Here is a 15514-nt window from a genome sequence, read left to right as displayed (position 1 = left end):
AACCAACCGTAGCAATTTTATTATAGCCTGGGTTTGAGCATGGCAGTCACACCCAGACCATGTGACTGGTGGATCTGTTTTATACACGTTTTAAAGCATTTTGATAAGTAACACATGTGTAAAGCTGAACACTTTATGAAAATGTATTAAATTAGCAACATTTTGCAATTAGACTAGATTTGCAATTCATGTTTTAATAATAGGATACTGTTCAAAGAAAACATTTAGTTTTCACTTAGTTTAAATGCACTGGACATAACACAAAAGCACAAATAATAAGATTTATAATACAAAAATGGTATCTAAAAACTCACTGTTCTTGAGTCGGGCCTTTTTCCTTTCCTCAATGTTACGTAGGAGGCAATGGAGGAGGAGTCAGGCACTGGAGATTTGGTCCTAGGAGGGACTATGCCCACTGGGTAGGACATCCCTAAAGAAAGCATAATATTTAGTTTAAAACAAATAGCTGCTAAACTGATTTGTTACGCAGTATTTAAAAATTACTCAGCCTAATAAAACCAATGGCTAAAGGAGTGGGAGGCATTAGAGGCATAGAGGCACCTTTGTTCCCGGAGTGGTCTCTGTCAGATGGGTGTTCAGATCGGTCCTCCCCGTTGCTCTCATCCACCTCAGTCACTGTGGTGAGTTCAGGTTCACTTTTGTACAGTCTGTAATCTGTGCCCTGTCAATACAATGTTATAGTGAGACTTGCTATACAATGTAAGACTATAACTTAAAAGAACGCTATGTACATTTTCTGGTCAAGGTTTCGCCCACCTGCTTGTTTTCATGTGGATGTTATTGCTTGGTCTGGAATGTTCCACAGTATGACATTAATAATATCTATCTAGCATCTATTAGGAAGTATTGGTATTTGTACCAAAAAAAGAAAAGAAAAAAGTGTTCTTCCTTTGAGTGTGTTCGCCCCTCCATAGATGTGACCTGTTACTTGCCTGGTGGTGTCACTTGCTTGGAATCAAGTATGTTAAATGCTATAATGCTTGTTAGTTTAATGCTAGACTGTTGAACATTCTAGGCAAACCTGTAACATCTCCATGGAGACAATTAGGTGGTGGACCCTTCACTGGAAAGTTACATAGCGCACGGGTTTCAGAATGATGAAAAATTAGGACCGTTGCCATAGCAATTAACAATGTCAAACTGAATATTTTAGCTCTTGAATAGGAAAAAGTCTTCAGAATGTTGGATATTACACTAAGCTGAAACCCACGAATAAAGCATAAAAAAGCAGATGATTTTTAAACATGTATAACTTTGACAGGACTATTACATGAGAAAATGCATACAAAAACAAAATCAAACCAGCAAAACGTCACACAGAGAAATAAAAAATATGGGAAAGACTTTGACAAGCTGTGATCACGAAAAAGTAAAAAAGGGATAATCCAAAGAATAATTCCAAACTGAAAAGTGAAAGCATTAACAAGGGGCCAGTGGTGATGACAGCTGAGGGCAGGGTGGACCACAGGGGGCTTACAGTGTGCGTGCCATTCCTGTGCTGGGGCTTCCTGTCCTCGGGCCGGTGCAGGGAACGAGTGGAGGGCACAGGGGTGGAGGAGTTGGGCTCGTAGGACTGAGGGAGGGGCGGCCGGGGGGGAACCGAGTCCTCCTCCTTCTGGGGATTACACAGGGATGACAGGGAGCATGGTGACACATTGTGCCACACGCTAGGGGCAACCATCTGGTACAACGGAGCTCTGCGCAGTGTGCACCACTCCCAGCAAATCAGCTGATTAGAGACTGACATATCCAGGCAGGACAACGTTCAACCTTGTGAAGGTCAGTTACTTTACATTATAAATACTTATAGACAGAAAAGATTGTGTTTCTGTGTGTCATTGCATCACACAGGCCTTTAGTATGGGAAAAGAATTCATTCATAAGTATTTACACATGTGCCAAACAGTTTGTGCGTGATTTATCTTATCTGACTTATCTGCTTGCACAACCAAGACAACCAAGACACTAAGACAAGCCATAGGAGAGATACTAATACCAGGTTATAGCATGAATGCTAATTTACACCTGTAGTCTGAGAGCAGGTTGGGGAAAGCACTGAAAATACAGTTTCAACGGACATAGATAAATTGACCACAAATGAATACTATGAACAACATGTGAAGTGCTATAAATGTAAGCACAAAAATCATTTTACTGATGCACAAAACTGTTTTACACACACACAGTACTGGTTTCACAGATATGCGTTACGGTTACACATGAACAAGCCTCCAGCTAAGCACAAGGACTTTTGACACAATCCTTACGGAGATCCGATCCACTTGTCAATAATGCATTTAGGGCCTGCCTAAGTCTGAGAGATTGAGTTTTCCAAATACATTTCAATTGATTCTCTTCCCATACTTTAGTAAGAGATACGATATAAGGGTAAAAAAAACAATGTTAGAATTTGCTGTTAGGCCAAGAGTTGTAATCTTTCCCAATACACAAGGTATTCTAGGCCTCAAGCTTGTGGACACTATCACTAACAAAATCTGACAAGGTTCAATCACCGCATATTTTTCCATTTCTGTTCAGTAGTTTTGGCTCCTGTCCTCCATATGAGTTTTTAACATCAACATATTCTTGAAAGCAAGTTATTTCTGTGCTAAAAAAAAGTTATTTCTCTTCTCAAACAATTCCAACTTGGTGGCTGCAACTTTGATTCTCCAGTAAAAACCCACATATTTACTGATAACACACCTCATTTTTGTGCTTGCTAAAGTTGTTCTTGGCTCCGTGGACGCCCGTGCTGTCAGCCGCACTTCTCTGAGCCTTTTGTTTGTTGAGAGCCTCAATCACATCTTGAATCCTCCATAGCTCCTTCTGAATGTGCACATGCTCCTGACTGGGGGGCTCCATCTGAATAAATACACCACATACACATCCATAAATAAAGTTTCTTCATATGTAACTTTATAATGCAAAGATGTGTATGTATGAGGTGAATAATGTGCGGTGGACGGGTAAACAAAACACAAAAAAAATAGTGTATATGGAATAGACTCCATACTCAATACTAATTCTAATACCATAAAGACAATTAAAAATACCAATTATTTAGACAATAGCATGTAATTTTCAACATTAAATCGTAGTACTGGGGCAGCTGTAGCAGTGCCCACCCTCTGATCAGAAGGTCAGTGGTACATATCTTGACACAAACATCATCAGTGGAGCAGTCAGATCCACTGGCCCACAAGTTGGTAGTGTGATTCTAGCTCCCACAGATGAAACCTGTCGTTGTGTCCTTGGTCAAGATACTTAACCCCCGTCACCCCCAGTGTCTACGTATACTGCTGTGTGGATGTATATGTGAATGGGTGAGTGGTTACTTGATGTTAAGCACAGTACAGTGGTCTATGGGTGTATACTAGTCTATGTGGTCCTCTACTTGTTCTGATACAGTTCAAGGTTCATTTCTGTCCTGTGAATGTGACTTTTTTAGTATCGATATCTAGTCAAATGAGTATCTAGTTTGGATACTATTTTTAGTATTGATTAGTATCTGATTTGCGATACTTTTTCCTAACATATATGTGTGTGTGTGTGTGTCTCTTCTGATGGAGGGTCCGCTACCTGCTTGTCTCCATGACGGTGTTATTACTTTGCAGAATGTTCCACTGTATGCCATTACACTTGAATACAGCATTTATTCAATTACAAAGTGCTTATATTGCAAAATAATAACTTGCATGGCTTCATAATGTGAGGGGGGTTGCTTCTCCACAGATCTAACATGTCACTTGCGCTAGTAACATCCCTACATTGCTTTCTTGGAGATAGATTAGTTTAATGCTATGCTGTGGAACATTCTGAGCAAAGCAATAACATCTCCATAAAGACAAACATGAGAAGGACCGTCCACTAGAAAAAGTTACCCACTGCACCTTTAAAGAGGACATATTATGCCTTTGTCTACTTTATAAAATATGCTTTATTTTCTACTAGACGAGGCTAGAAAGCTGAGTACTTGCACACACTTGAACCAACTCTCCACCTCCACACTTTTTTCCATTATGAAGGACACAGATAAAACACAGAGTTAATTAAGAAGACCTGAGCCATAATTCCTGTGTCGTCAGTCTCTTGAAAGGTTTCTTTGAATTCTCTGTTACTCCTCCGCACAGTGCATTTGAGGCCACTGAACGCGCTCACAAACATAAAAAATACTTTCTGACACATTTCCCTCCTGAGTGTTGATGACTGTCTCTTTTTGCATATTTTCAGGTGTTTGTGAGAATTCTAGGCATTTGCATTCCAAGTATAAATGGGAAAGATTTAAATAGTTAGGTATAGAGAGAGTTATGGTACCTGAGGGCTCCCGAGCGCTTCTAGCTGCTCCAGCAGACTGCTCTTAGCCTGAACCACTTCTTCCTCCAGTCTGTCGTATTCTTTCCAGGACCGCTCCAACTCCTAGTGAGAGAAAGGTAGACTCGTGAATCACAGCATCAGAAACTAATCTTGATGCTCAAAATGTACCTGGCAAAAGTTTTAAAGTTTTAAACACAAAAAGACAGGTTGGAAGTAGTTTCATGAATTAATTTTCAATTTACGTTACTTAAGTTGAGTGTTTAGATCAGGGCTGCCCAAACTTTTTGACACACAGGCCACAGTGGGTTCTAAAATTTGACAGAGGGGCCGGGTCAGGATATATATATATGTATATATATATGTATATGTATATATATGTATATGTATGTATATATTAAATTAGAGATTTGGCCTGTAACATGCAGCAAAGCATGAATATGGAAGGCTCATTGTACAAATTGTTTTCCAAATGCATTAATTAAATTAATAATTAATTTATCAAATTTCAGTTAAATAAACACAGCAGAAAAACTTTGAAGAAGGTTTACCCTTACCTATTTTTGGGTTAATAAACCCAAAGGGCCGTATGTGGCCCCCGGGCCATGTCTGGTTTAGATATTCAAGTTCAGTGAATTAAAATAAGCACATGCCTTAATTTACTAGTCAAACCTGGTCAAAATAAAACAAAAACAATATTATTTGACATTGTGACATCTCTAGTCCTGATTTTCTTGTTAAGAACTGGTGTAATATTGGTTCTCTGCTGTACCCTCCTGCTTTAGCATTTGTTTTTTTGATATGTACAGTATGGCGTGTATAACGTTGTGTAGTATTAGATGAATAGTAAAGAAGATGATCTAGCGTCACTGACTGTGCTGACTCGGGACAGTTCTCGGCAGGTGCTGAGGAGGCCGCTCTGCAGTAAGTCTCTCTGCTGGATGACACTCTGCAGAGCTGTGGGGTTATCAGAGCCCATCTCAATCTCTTGACTGGCCGACAGCAGCGCAGTCTCCAGGGTGTGCTAAAGAAGAGTACATAACATAACAGATACACATGCAAGCTACACACACCCATTTATCACTGCAACCTTCAGCTTTGGCTAACTTAAGCATGACGACCAAGCAAATTGTACGCAGAGAGCGTTCAACTTTTCAAGGCTGCAGCTCTGTTATATTGAGTGAGTTATGTAAGGTGCTAGCTAAGCAGAACACAGCATACACAGCATTTTGGATAAGGCTTGGATGCTCCAATAAAATGAAAATTTCTATTACATATTCTATTACAAATTTAAAGCCTGAGACTTATTTGGTAACACCCATAATTACCATATTTATATCAAGCTCCCCATTATATGTAACATTTTGGGGACTTTTTCCCATTCAAATGCTATAATATTTTTTTAAGCGCTATGGCAATGGTTCTAATTTTTTATCCTTCTGAAACCGATACACACAATATCTAAAAGTAAGACAACTAATAATACAATGAAAAATAAATCTACAATAGAGGTGAATAATATGCATCATGACAACACCTATTTAAACTTTAACCTGCACGTGTTAATGACTTGGTAAGAAGAAAAAACATATATTGCAAGAGTTTATACAAAAAGTAGAACAAATACTGTAGAAAAACTTCACTAAACCACCACTGCATTGTATCTTATTTCTCATGGTCTCTGGGTCTTTCATGTTGGAGGCAGTGGTAACAGATGTGCTCTGTTTAGTCACCTTCTCTCTGTACAGCTGCTGCAGTTTGCTCTCTTGCGTCTTCACTACTTTGTCCTGCTCGCACAGTCTGCTCAGCCTGGCCTGCGGAGGGAACGCACTGATAGTCATCATCCGCTATGCAAAAACAAGTCCCAGCTAAGTCATGAGTAAAATCTGTCTCTGTGTGTGTGCTTACGTCAATGTCCAGCTCTTGTGGCACTGGGGTGTAGACCTGCTCCCTGTAGTCATCTGGACTTAACTGAGGAGAAGTACACAATATATATTAGGGTAAAAGATAAGAATCAAACATGCACATTTTAAGTTGCACTATGTTACCTTTTGCTAACTGTTTGTCTCCATATATAGTTATTGATTTGCCTGAAGTGCTCCATGGTATGGCATCAACTCTCTCCATATAGCATGTATTTAATTACAGGTATTTTTACTGCTCAAAAAATACCTGGAAAAAACATTTTTACCATGAGCAGTATTGCCTCTCCACAGATCTGACCTGTAGCTTTGACTGATGGCGTCCCCTGCTTGTCGCCATGGAGATAAATGCATTCTGTGCCATACTGTGGAATATTTAAGGCAAATCAACACAGCGCCATGGAGACAGACAGAAAAGTTACATAGTGCACGTTTACATTATACTTTGGACAGCTGGACTTTCACACAAGCTTTTTCCCAACAATTTTTTTAGTAAAATTCTCAAAGCAAAAGGTATCTTCTGTGCAGCATCTGGCACATGGAGTATAACCCAGAGCCATTCTTCACTGTCACAACGCATTAAGAGTTTAGCAAGGGAGATGCCTGTAAAAATAATGTCAGCTGGAATACTAGTTTTGACAATAGTTTGTGTGTGATGTGGTTATTATAGGGTGTTCTTGCCTGAGATGCACACTGAAAAACAAATAAATAATAAAAAGATATCTGCATTAATATTAGATTTTTGTTTTGCATTTAAATGTATAAAGCTTGGGACAGGCAAAAACAAAATGCTAACATGTATTACATATGCTGTAGTTTACTTGAGGGGATGTAATAATTCCCAAATCTGACACAGGAGTATTATCACGGTTATCAACTAACTGTGTATTTTATTGTGACAATGTGGGAAGACTAAAAGTACTCTATTTTTGCACATAACATGTTTTGTAGTTGTAGTCCAGATAATGGCAATTAGATTGCAAAATCAGTTGCAGATTATGTCAATCATCAGTGAGGTGTGAAAAATGGATTAAGTAGTTTCAGCCTTAACAGTTACTTCTTAATGACGGCTGCACTGAAACTGAGCAAAGTACCCTGATTTATGCACTCTATTTACAAGTTCACAATGTAATTTTGAGATTTCCATATGGCCACCATCGTTTTCTACTGTACTGCACTCACACTTGCACCCATTCAGACCCTTCTCCTGATGAGAGCCACCCAGCCGCACAGTGAAAGCAGGAGCACCCATAGGACCATGTGGCATTCAACAATAATGAACATGCAGAACAATATAGCACGGTTCAGAAGATCCGGGGTGACGTGTACAGTGTGGGGAGCGGGACTACAGGGAGGAGGAGGACACCACAGCAGCTCAGACAGGTAGTGGCAGTGCAGCTGGTGCTTAGCTGAATGCCAATGGAGAGGTGAATGGTGAGCGCTGGTGTGCCGCACTTTTACACCTCAAAGCATGGTCACAAAAGTGGCAGAGTGATGTGAGGGACGGCATCACGCAAAGACAACCCCCGCTAATCTTCTACGGCAATAAAGGAGTTAAGAAATATTCACATAAGTCATTTTAATATATGAATCTTTTCTTGAAGTCTTTCATTGTAAACATGTGAAAAAAAAACATACATTACACATTACATATTTTTCTAAACGTATCCTTCACTTTCCTATTGTATTCTGTGCATCCTAACTGTGCACCGTGATGAGTTTATAAGCACTTTTCTCAACTTTCAACAGCCAAAGCAGAGTCACAATAATGCTAACAGCAGCTCGCACACTTTGAGGATAGAGACAGCACATTTTGACAAGAGCTGCTTTTACAATATATCTGTACTGGCAAAATTTGACTCTATAACATAAAAACTGTTACACCCCCTTATTAATTATATATTTTATATGTGCATTATAATTTGGTATATCTGATTTCACATAGCATTGTATTTGTACAGGCTTGGGACTGGTCGATGAGGCACTGTTAAATACTTTTGACAAATGTAGCTTTATTTACAGCACAGAGATACAGCGTTACCAATGAATTAATAAACCTTTCGTTGGTTTACAGTAGATATAAAAATAAGGAATTGAATAAATATCCATAATACTGGATTCAATTCTACATAATCTGAATACTTTGTTTAATGGAACAATAACATCTGTAAAGTCTTCACCTGCCAAGTCCAGGTGGCTCAGAGCGGAAAGCCGAGTTGTACAGATGATAAAAACTCACTGACCTTAACAGAGAAGACCATAGACTAAACAAGAGCAATGTGCCAGGATCCAGTCCCAAAGATGGGCCACATTTAAAACTTTAAATACTACTGGAATGAAAACCATATCAAGTCCCTGCACACAAACCCGGGGGACGTGAGTTTTCAAAGTGAGGCGTACACACTGACAACATCTTCAAAAACAAGTCATGCTCAACAGTGGCATGACTTTCCACAATTAAAGGGGACATTAAAAGCAATGGATGGAGAGGGGGGACCGGTCTCGAGATGCCATGAGGACATAAAAAGACCAAAAAGAAGAGACACTGGTGAGGATGAGGAGCAGCCGTCAGTTGGCCTGCTTACTTGTTTGTACAGTTGAGGCCGTGAGGCAGAGTTCTCAATCAAAGAGTGTGTCATGGCGATTAATGGGCCATTTTCCTTCATCTACGGTCCAGTGTGGAGAGGAGCAAGCAGCAAGTTTAGAGCAATGTCTTCAAGCACAGTACCGGCTTCAGCTTAGATTTAATGACATACAAACTGCTCAAGAAGGTCTTTATAAGGTTTAATGGTTAAAAAGATTACACAGTACCCTTATAGATTACTAGTACAAGTACCACAGGCAGTTTTACTAAGCAAGGGGCATATTGTGGAAAAGTTCATTCATTCATTGAGTGTGTTTTAGAAGTTATATTCAGTTGATTAAAATTAAAATTAGAGATGCACCAATCCGATACTGGTGTCCAATGTTGCCACCGATCCTGAAAAACAGCTGGGGTGGGTTAAGTGTCTTGCCCAAGGACACAATGACAGCAGTTATCTGTGCCAACCTGTGGGTCAATGGATCTGATCGCTCAACCAACGATCTTTATGTCATTTATGTTTTCTGTTAGTTATGTTTAAAGGAAATAAATGCTGTTTTCACTGCAGTGGCATTGGTTGATATTGGGTATTGGCAGACACTTAAACCTACAATATGGAAATCAGAACTGAAAAAGCCGTTTCATTCATCCCTAATTAAAACATAAATATTCCAAGTTTTACAGGACCAGTAAAGATTTCTCAAAATTAAGACCTCAAATACCTTATAAACATATACATATATTATATAATCTAATGTCACACACCCACTACCCCCAAACAAAACTACTGAAATGTTATCTATGCAAATAAAACAATGAAACTGAACATTTCCACAATATTCATTTTTTAAAGTCCCTGCATGTTTTATTTTAACACTATAGAGAAATATTAGGTTAGGTTAGCATAGCCATAAGCTCATGAATGAAAGGGCCCATAGCAGCTGTTGTAAAGTAGCTCAGCATCTTTAACATGCTTAACAATATCAATGCAATGCCATCTTCAGATAATTAAGTACAAAAAGACTGTATTTTAGCAAGAGTAAATGAGTTATATAACCATGCTGTACCCCACCTGGTTGTCCAAATACATGAGGTTCCTATGAAGATGATGGGAAAGAATGTCGTTCTACCATCAGCAGCAAAAAAGAGGAGAGAAGAGGCAACACAAGAATGAGACAATGCACACAAAAACATCTGAGCCACACACACACACACACACACACCCCAACACACACAAACACACGTAGAACACATTTAGGCACATGGCATATTTTGTACCAGGAAGAAAAGAAGGACCCCTCAAGGTGAAAAAATGGGTCAGGTTTCAAATGTGCTACTTAGAGTTATAGACCACACACAGCCTCTGAAAATACAACAAATTTAACTCTTGAAACACAACTTTAAGATCGGAGTATTACGTTTGAGGTATTTATTCCTCTTTCCATTTAGATTTTTCCTTCTTCAGTTGCCATGGTAACTACTAATATTAAATAGTTAAGATTAGTTTTTGAATTTTCGAAAGGCCTCCATGACACAAGCCTCTTTGTTTATCCAGGCTTGGGACAGACACAAGCATACACAATGTTACTCTATGTGGCTGGATCACGTGTCAATCAATCAATTAAAAGTTACACTATGTCGCTTTTTGGTGGAGGATCCAAACTCTTCTATTCTCCAAGGAGATGTTGTTATATATGGTACATATTTATATATTTTTGCCAATAAAAAGGTGACAGACCCTACAACAGTACACATTTAACATAGATTATAGGTGATATTTTGAAGACTTTTGCCTGTTGTTAATTGCTATGGCAACAGTGCTAGATTTTCATCAGCAGTTTTCTAAACATTTCCCTTTCTTACAGGTGACTGAAACAAAAATATATTTTCTTCTGCTTATCCATGGCCAGGTCGCAGGGGCAGCAGTCTGAGCAAGGACTCCCAGACTTCCCTCACCCCAAATAAATAAAAATATATAAATTATTTTAAAAAAAGAAATTAAAAAAAGTTCTTGATAGTGACCCAAAATGGTGACGGTTTTATACTCCACCACACATACATACTGCATGCTAACTCACAGCCCTGCAGCCCTCTCTTGGGGCCTGACCTTTGGGTTTTCTCCGTCCGCGTTTAGCTGCATTAGTTGTGCTAGAGTGTGCTCCCGGATACTGTTTAGCTCTGCCTGCTGCCGACGCAACTTTATCAGCAGCAAAGTCAGTTCCTCAGGCTGTATGGTTAGGAGGTAGGAGGCAGGGAGCATAGCAGCGAGGAAGCAGAGAAGAGAGGACAAATAAGGTCGAGAGGTTAAAAGGTCAAAGGTTATCTTATCAGAGGAAAAGTTATAGTAGTGAACATGCAGTACAAGGCAAGGGGGCTATTCAGATGTTAGACGTCAGTCTTAAATATTACGTTTACTCAGGATGAACATTAGACTATTGTGCAAAGAGAAAAGGTTAGAAATGGCACCTGAAATAAGTAGCAGTATTTAGGAATCCATTTGAGTTTAACCCATTTATAAAAGCAGAAATGCTGCCAGAGTGTTTGAAAAGATACAAAAGATACAAAACCAGGCATAATACCCAGATAATTGGCACTAAAACTACTCTATGCACGTTCATTTTTTACTCCTCCATATGTATGAAAATGAAAAACAAGTCCAGTTGACCTAAATATATTGTTTTGATACTAAAACTAGCATTAAAACTAGCACTGAACAAGTATCAATACTGAAAAAAGATAAACAGGGCAATGGACCATTCCTGAATAATTTTAGAATGATCTATCTGTATATCAGAACAATGAAAGAACTGTGTGGTAATATTTTAGAAACAAGTTTTTGATCTTTGTCATGTTGGTATGTTGGTATGGAGCTTGTTTCCTGAGTATCAAACTTGAGGATAAAATGAAATTTGACTATACTGATAACACAAACCAGGTATGAATTCCAAGCCAAATACTGTGCTGCAGAATTGTCAAAGGCAATTTTAGTCATATCTAGATCCAAAATCAGGATTTCTTCATTTCTAGCCATTCACTTCATTTTGAATGTTAATGTACATCTGCACAAAAATCCACAGCTGTAATAACATATTTTATTTAAGATTTATATTTAGTCCATTTGCACAATGCTAAGCCCCAAAACACATAAATTCCTGATCTAGCTTAGCGCATGGTGAGTGACAGGGTTTTAACGTCTCTGCTGATGCACGGCCAGTCCAAGAGCTCCTGAAGTACACATTCCCTAAATCCTACTTGGAAAATACATCCTCATTTTGCCTAAATCTGTCTTCTATTTAGGCTGGGTCGGGTCTTCTTGGAAAAAAAAAAAACATTGAAGGAGAGTAAGAACGGGGTGAGAGGCGGGATAAATGGAAGATGTGGAAACAAACTTGTTTTCTATTAAGCCTAAATTATACAAGCGATGAATAAGATAAATGACATTGTGGTTTTGGAGAGCACACACACATAAGCTCTCAAAGTATGACTCACTGTTTTGCCTTGAAGAGATTGAGCTGTGATGGTTTGGACTGGGATTCCCGCAGGCATTGACCTCCGATCAGGCGGATAAGCGTACTGAAAGACAAAATGACAATAATCTAGCCATTTCATTTTACTTTTTACAGCAATGTGCAAAGCTGTATAAATTATTTGTAAAACTAAAATATTCGCACTCAATGTTTATCATAGCTTGAGGCCAGCATAAAAAGTCCACTGTTCGGTTAATGGTTAGTAAACATTTTCAGAATTACATTAAAGGTGCCTAAAATAACATTTCTGGTGGAGATTCGCCATCTGCTTTTCTCAATGGATATGGCATTGCTTTGCCTAGAATGTTTCACAGTATGGCATTAAACTGATTTATCTCTGTGGAAATTAGCAGGTGTCTGAGCAGAGAGGCAAGCCTGTTCACAGAAAGAATGCAAACTTTTAAGGTATTTTTATAGTTTGCAAAAGAAAAGAAAATCTGTCAACTGGACAAAATGTTGTAGGAGTGAAGACGCTTTGCTGCTCATCCAGGCCGCTTCAGTTCTGAAATGAAGAAGCGGCCTGGATGAGCAGCGAAACATCCAGTTGACAGATTTTATTTTTCTTTTGTGATGGATCGGACCTGAACGACTGAGGGATTACACAGATATTTTTATAGTTACATAGTGCACGTTTAAAAATTGGTCAAAATAGAAGTAGAACAGAATAAAAATGTGATTAAAATGATTTACTGTTTGTTTATTTATTGCAACAATGTGATGAAAAGCTCACCTTGTTGACTGGCGGCCTAAGCCTTCTGTCCATGCTCATATCCCTCCTGTACACGGGAGAAGACAGCTCGGAGCGTGCACTGCTCATGTTGTAGGACCTCATGGGCGAGTACCCGCCGTACATGGAAAGTGAGCCGTGGGAGGGCGAGGGGGGGATGGAGTGACTCGGTGGGGCGTGATCCGACAGATTAATCATAGTTTTGGGACTGGCCATGTTACTGTACAGTCCTGAGTGTCTGTTATAGGCTTGTCTTTGCTGCCATTCATACAACTGCCACAGGGTGTCATCTCTCATGGAGCGGCGTTTGTCGGCTGAGGAGGGACCCAGGGCCTGGTCGTACAGAGAGGGGGACATGCTGCAGATACTGTCCCGCTGTGCCATGCTGTTTCTGGGCATGCTGCGGTACCCGTCTCCATACTGAGGCATGTATGGGACCCGGTGACTTGGCATGTTTCTGGGCATTGTCTGGTATGAAGTAACACTGTGGAGAGAGCAACAAAAAGTAATTATATTATCCTTTTTCAATTCTTTACAATAGCAAAGTAGCACGAGATCATTGGGGAGCTAGAACAGACATTTGAGATATTTGTTAAAGAATACATATTATGCAATCTTGTGGCTTTAATGCCATTTTAAAAATTATTTTCACCTTGGGATAAGTATTTTGAATTTTCAAATTGAACATAATGTCTATATTTGGAAAGCACATTTTATAAACCTTTATAAACTACACCTCCATTTCCAATGAGACACTTGGCATTGGAGCTCCCTCTGTTGTCAGCAAAATGTATGAACAGAAGCCTGGATTTTACCTGTGACGCAACAATCTGGTCAGGATGCAAAGAAAGCATTTCTGAGTGCTCAGCGAAGACAACTTTGAATTAATGGATTAAATGAAACAAGTCTGAATGCAAGTAAATTACAACTCTAGGTACAAGTGAATGAAAATAAGGCCAACTTGGAGGAACTAATTTACCTCTTAAAATGTTATAGTGAGTGAAGAGAGAGAGAGAGAGAAAGAGAGAGAGGCAATGGGAAGTTATTACCCCAAAGTCAAAGTAAGTGTAAAATATAATATATTATTTAAGGCACCTCTTCCAGTGTAAAAAATAAATGTAAAAAAGTAGAAAATGTCCTAACTAGATTTCCCTAGTGGGTATGAACAGAGAAAAGCCAAGTCAGCACAAAAACACGCTGCTGAGAGGAGGATATAGAAGGTCAGAACTTTGGAGAAAAAGCTATGGACACCACGCCACGAATTAACGTTAGAGACTGACGTCAAGTTTAAAAAAACTTGTATGAAGCAGCATTGCGGATGCATTTTTTTTTTTTTTACTATGGATCAGTCCTGGACGACTGAGGAATTACACACATATGAACATGTTTTGGAAGTTTCACATTCATTTTTGACACTGAGTCTCCCCTCCCTTTACTCCCTGTGCAAATGAAATGAATAAATGAAACTACCACACATCATATCAGGTTTGTCAAGTTGTTGTGTACAGATTTGTATTATGATTTTGTATATTTATGGAGAAATGTTGTGTGGAACCATGGATGCTGTAGGCTTGTGGGCTGAGCATTGCCCATATTCTTACAGCTAACCATAAGGCGGGTTCGAATAGGGCCTGGGAGAGATTGCAAAATTACTGAAACATGCATGAATGACATCTAAAACCTTTTCAGGCATCTTTTTGATATTTTTGAACATTACAACATAGAAAGCTCCAAAAAGTAAATTTTGCATAACATCCCCTCTTTAAACTTTTAAGGACTGAGCACACTATGGGCCAGTATAGGTCACCTAGACTTTTATATTTTTGTTAGCCATAAAAATCATATTAAAGGAAGTATCAGAATTTACTGCATTTTTTTTACACATCTACTTCTATTTTACGCTTTCATCCATATTTTTTCTTTTACGCATCGAATAAATGACTGGGAAAATCCCCGCAGCACCCGCGCTCTCATTCGTCACCTTCACGGAGCAACAGAGGCAGATTACCGTAACTGACGGAAAAATATTTAAATAGCCCCGTGCCTCCGCTTTGAGACGCTGTTTGAATTTACATGAGAGCACGACTGGTTGCGGAGTTACGCTGCTGGAAAGTCCGCATCCGCGTGCTATCGCCGACGATAGGATCCGATGCTATAGGGTTAAACTTTGGCAGTTCGATATGGATTTATCCAGATGATATTCAGTAATCTTTTTTCTGTGGCCGATAACCAGTATTTTACAGTACCAATTCAAATTGTAGTAAAAGTCACAAATTTTGGAATATAATAATAAAATGTATGTATCTGTGCCACATTTTAATCCTCAATACTCCCGTTTTCATTTGATTGTCTACAGTGTTTAAAAAGACTTCTGATGCACTGAGGAAACATTGGATCAATACTGATAAGAGCGATGCCACTGACC

At 39.1% G+C, this 15514-nt stretch overlaps 1 protein-coding gene across 3 annotated transcripts in view; it reads right to left on the bottom strand.

The window, feature by feature from the left end:
- LOC117371966 (pleckstrin homology domain-containing family A member 5-like) overlaps nt 1-15514 on the bottom strand; it is a 97156-nt gene that overhangs the window by 5779 nt on the left and 75863 nt on the right. For 2 of the 3 annotated variants that reach the window (XM_033967657.2, XM_055222321.1), the window contains 10 exons: nt 13093-13573; nt 12325-12408; nt 9908-9961; nt 6241-6303; nt 6066-6146; nt 5207-5356; nt 4336-4437; nt 2725-2883; nt 562-682; nt 315-430 (listed from right to left, as the gene is read on the bottom strand). In XM_033967657.2, the coding sequence (XP_033823548.1) occupies nt 315-430; nt 562-682; nt 2725-2883; nt 4336-4437; nt 5207-5356; nt 6066-6146; nt 6241-6303; nt 9908-9961; nt 12325-12408; nt 13093-13573 (1411 nt within the window). The remainder of the gene's footprint in view (nt 1-314; nt 431-561; nt 683-2724; nt 2884-4335; nt 4438-5206; nt 5357-6065; nt 6147-6240; nt 6304-9907; nt 9962-12324; nt 12409-13092; nt 13574-15514) is intronic. The other variant, XM_033967658.2, reaches the window with a different exon arrangement.

Source organism: Periophthalmus magnuspinnatus, chromosome 6 (genome assembly GCF_009829125.3).
Source record: "Periophthalmus magnuspinnatus isolate fPerMag1 chromosome 6, fPerMag1.2.pri, whole genome shotgun sequence".
In the NCBI taxonomy this organism is placed as follows: domain Eukaryota; kingdom Metazoa; phylum Chordata; class Actinopteri; order Gobiiformes; family Gobiidae; genus Periophthalmus; species Periophthalmus magnuspinnatus.
Note: the sequence above shows the minus strand (reverse complement) of the source record. Positions and strands in the feature narration are given on the sequence as shown.